The following is a 4420-nucleotide window of genomic DNA, read 5'->3' on the forward strand; positions in this document are numbered from 1 at the left end:
ATATTCATTTGTGCATATGTTTTTGTATCGCATAATGTCTAAGTTCTAATAATGAATTTATTTGTAACAAATATGTAGGTTACCTGGATCGAACATACAGAATACCCAGATCGATCGATCCACGATAAATATGTTCAATTAATCAGATGTGTTGTGGCCTTTGGTGCACAAAGATGGATCAATGCATTTTTGCGTCATTGTGAGTGCTTAAGAGCTCTCACATTAGACAGCAACAATGTGTTTTTATCTGCTGGAAGATGCTTAAAAGAGCTAGCACAACGCATGACACATAGATTTTGTGATGCTATTTGCTTGACTGATGGTCAACATTGGAGATTGGTTGCAGTTGCACTAGGAACTTCAAAGATCATGGCTCGCAACAGCATTGATGTCCGCGAACCAGTCGGAGCAGTTTTGTGTGTCACCTATTCGTTCTGGACCATAGCAAAACATCGACACTTGTTTAGTCTATTGATGAATAAAGATTTATGGCACTTGTGGGACATGATAGCCCACATGTACTCATTGGTGATGAACGAGGTGGCAAGTACTTCTCATATGACACTCTTCCCGGAAGGGTTAAGTATTGTCCCCGTCTATAGTGAAAATGGTGGAGATGGTAGGGAAGATGAATCAATGGTGACTGTGGGGTTTAATGTATCACACTCGGGTCAAGAAGTGTGGGTATTGGCATCCACACCATCAATGAGATGAACCAACTAATGGACCGTGTAGTTCGGGGGATTAATACATTAATTGCTCAACATGGTCAATAAAGAAGAGAGTAGATGAGTGGTTGAGTTGCGCTTTAGTGTCTAGGTTTAGTGAACACCCGTTTCTTAGTGTCGGTTTTGGTTCGAGCATCGACTATTGTCTCATTTTCCCTTTGGCTTTATAGGTTTTTGTTTTCCAACTTTAACTTTGGCTTGTTGTTTTAAATTGTTTGAGTTTGGTTGTTTTTCATTTTAAAGGATTTATGACTTTTACATCATATATATGAGTTTTGCTATTAATCGTAAATGAATTTAGTTTTGAAAACAAGAATGAAACACTTATTAAAATTTAAAATCTATATTAGAATGAATGCATTAGTTACATTTTGAATGAAGATGGAGAAAATCGAGCAGGTCTAAAAAAAGTTAACTTTTGAATTGGTTCAAATTTACAGAGAAAGTCATAGTGAAGCTGAAACGTATAAGAAAGTAATGAACAATAAAAATACAAGATATAATCAAAAATAATAATATTATTCCAAACAGTGATTATACAAAATTAATAGATAATAAAAAATTAGAAAAAAAAATTAAAATCTTTTATCTAACATAGTAAGCGGGTATTAAGTATATGAGTCTCGTTGGAAGTAATTTGCTCTTGATTGAGTAAGGGTTTTTTCAGCTGTGGGTATTTTCTTGGTGAGCCGGGTCAGCATGTTTTATTCTTCAGGTGGGAGAGTGATCTATTTGTTAAGATGATCTTGGGTATCCAGATCTATTTGTTATTAAAAAAAAATTAACTATTAAGTGAAACAAAGTTGGAGGTTGTGATAAATTTAATTAAAAGGATTAAAGTAAAAAAAAAGATAGATGAGTTTAGAGTGGGTGTAGAACATATAATTAAAGTTGCATTTAATTGTGAATGATTGTGTTATGATTTAAAGTTGGTGGAGTTACACATTTGTCTTCATCCCAACAAACAACTTTGTATATAACTTTTTATATTTGATCACCTTACAACTTTACAAGTAACTTATGTGCCATTTAATAAGATTATAATTCAAAGAGAATAAGGTTGTGATATAGATTTCCATCTCCATACAAAAGCCAACTAATGCATTCATTCTAATATATATTTTAAACTTTAATAAGTTTATCATTCTTGTTTTCAAAACTAATTTCATTTACCATTAATAGCAAAACTCATACACATAATGTATAAGTCAACCCATTCAAATGAAAAACAATCAAACTCATACAACATAAAACAACAAGCCAAAGTTAAAGTTGGCAAAAAAAAATCTACAGAACGAAAGAGAAAATGGGACAATAGTCGATGCCCGAACCAAAATTGACACTATGCAACAGGTGTTCGCTAACCCTAGACGCTAAAACACGACTCAACCACTCATCTACTCGCTTCTCTATTGACCATGTTGAGCAATTAGTGTATTGATCCCCCTAACTATACGGTTCATCATTTGGTTCATCGCATTGACGGTGTGGATGTTGATACTCCACACATCTTCACCTGGGTGTGATATATTGAACCCCACAGTTACCATTGATCCATCTTCACGACCATCTCCACCATTTTCACCATAGACGGGGACAATACCTAACCCTACCGGGAAGAGCGTCACATAAAAAGTATTTGCCACCTCGTTCATCGCTACAATTCTTGCCTGAGAACCCATAATTGCATAAACAATGAGTGATCCTGTCATCACTCATGGCCTCTTGTAGTATCGTGAATGGATGCTCCTGCAAAAAGATAATAAAGTTTGAATTAAGTAATTCATTATTAACTAGACGCATGCGGGGACATGATGGCTAGAATTTGGTCGGTATAGGTTCGTTAACTAAAAACGGAAGTTGTAATATGCCCACAAAAATATCGAAACATGTTCGGTTTGTTATTTTATTTGATATTAATGAATATTTATTTAGTAACAAACAAAAATATCGAAACATGTTTAGTTTGTTATTTTTATTTATTAAGTAAAATCATTATTGTTTTTTACTTTTATTCTACTATCTTATGAAATTTAAGTAACTAATTTATTAAAAACAACAAAAACAAATATATATGTAAAATTTTATATAGCACAAAAATTTAGAAAAAAATGCGATATTAATATATATATATATATATATATATAATTACTAGTATACCTTTAAGGTATAGAAAGGAACTTTGTAAACTTACATTGAGGTTGAGATGCAATGAGAGTTGGCTTCATCTTGGCTCAATGTGAAACATATATGGTCCTGGATAGGAAATCTCTGGGCTATCATGTCCCACAAGTGCCTTAAGTCTTTATTCAACAACAGACTAAATAAGTGTCGATGTTTTGCTACGGTCCAGAACGAATAGGTGACACACAAGACTGCTCCGGCTGGTTCGCGGACATCAATGCTGTTGCGAGCCATGATCTTTGAAGTTCCCGGTGCAACCGCAACCAATCTCCAATAGTGACCATCAGTCAAACAAATAGCATCACAAAGTCTACGTGTCATGCGTTGTTCTAGCCCTTTTAAGCATCTTCTAGTAGATACAAACACATTGTTGTTGTCTAACGTGAGAGCTCTTAAGCATGCACAATGATGCAAAAGTGCATTGATCCATCTTTGTGCACCAAAGGCCACACTAGATCTAATTAACTGAACATATTTATCGTGGATCGACCGATCTGGGTATTCTGTATGTTCGATCCATGTAACCTACATATTTGTTATAAATAAATTCATTATTAGCACTTTGAGATTATGCGATCCAAAAACATAGGCACAAACGAATATACGTATATGTAATTATGTATACACATTGTACCTTTGTGAAACCATTTGGCATATCTTCTAGGATACAACCAGATGGACACCTTCTTGTTAAGTGCCCTCTCATTCCATCATCAACAGAAAAATCAACGACAACCAATGGCCTCCCTTCTCTCTTTTCGGTGAAACGAATAAAACCTCATGGATCGAACCAGTACGATATTCGAAATCAATTGAATTTCGGTTTTCATCTACATAAAGTTAAATTTGAGCTTTTAGCATTTTTTTCATTTCAATAACATTAATTTAAATAAAGGCTTACAAGTTGTATAGCACCATTTTTTGAACCTCCTATACCATTTGAAAACACTTCCATGGTACTACAATCTCCAATCATGCTTGGAAACATATCTCTATATTGATCCTATAATACACGAAATCATGTTTTTGTATAAGTTAATATAATATTCAGTTTTCTATAAAAAAAACTAGCAAGAACAAAAAGATAAATTACCGCATCAAGTAATGCTTTCACAAGAGTTATACTAGTCATAGGTATAACACAGCTAGCCCTCGTTGCCTCAGGCACAAATCCTTGTGGTCTTGTGCCAAGGCAAGGATGAAAAGTCCTTGCATATTCGACAAAATTTAGGTTCTCCGCTGCACCTTGCTCAGTGCTATTCCATAGAGGAGCATTAGCCATTGCAAGCTTCAAGAGCTCATCCGTGGCACTTGATGCCAACTCAATATATCATTCCGTTTGAGAGATCTTGTCCTTATGCATTGGTGACGAGGCGGCCATACCAAACCTGAACCGGGTGAGTTTACTAATTTCCGATTTTATCCACACATTTTCTTGTCTCAATCGATCTAGCTCCGTTGGTGCTTGTACTTCTTCCCTGGCCCTTTAATTGTAATAATAAAAAAGT

The 4420-nt window shown here is 34.8% G+C and overlaps 1 protein-coding gene across 1 annotated transcript; it reads right to left on the bottom strand.

Moving 5' to 3' along the window:
• Positions 1 to 2443: 2443 nt before the first annotated feature.
• On the bottom strand, positions 2444 to 4194 carry LOC143556730 (homeobox-leucine zipper protein ROC5-like). The gene is made up of 4 exons (XM_077045986.1): positions 4006 to 4194; positions 3814 to 3915; positions 3100 to 3437; positions 2444 to 2477 (listed from the first exon to the last, which is right to left on the bottom strand). The coding sequence occupies exons 1-4, from the start codon at positions 4192 to 4194 to the stop codon at positions 2444 to 2446; spliced, it is 663 nt and encodes a 220-aa protein (XP_076902101.1).
• Positions 4195 to 4420: the final 226 nt, after the last annotated feature.

The sequence above is a fragment of the Bidens hawaiensis genome, unplaced genomic scaffold, assembly GCF_021521415.1.
Source record: "Bidens hawaiensis isolate Kalapana, Puna unplaced genomic scaffold, B.hawaiensis_p1.1 tig00018672_1, whole genome shotgun sequence".
Lineage (NCBI taxonomy): Eukaryota > Viridiplantae > Streptophyta > Magnoliopsida > Asterales > Asteraceae > Bidens > Bidens hawaiensis.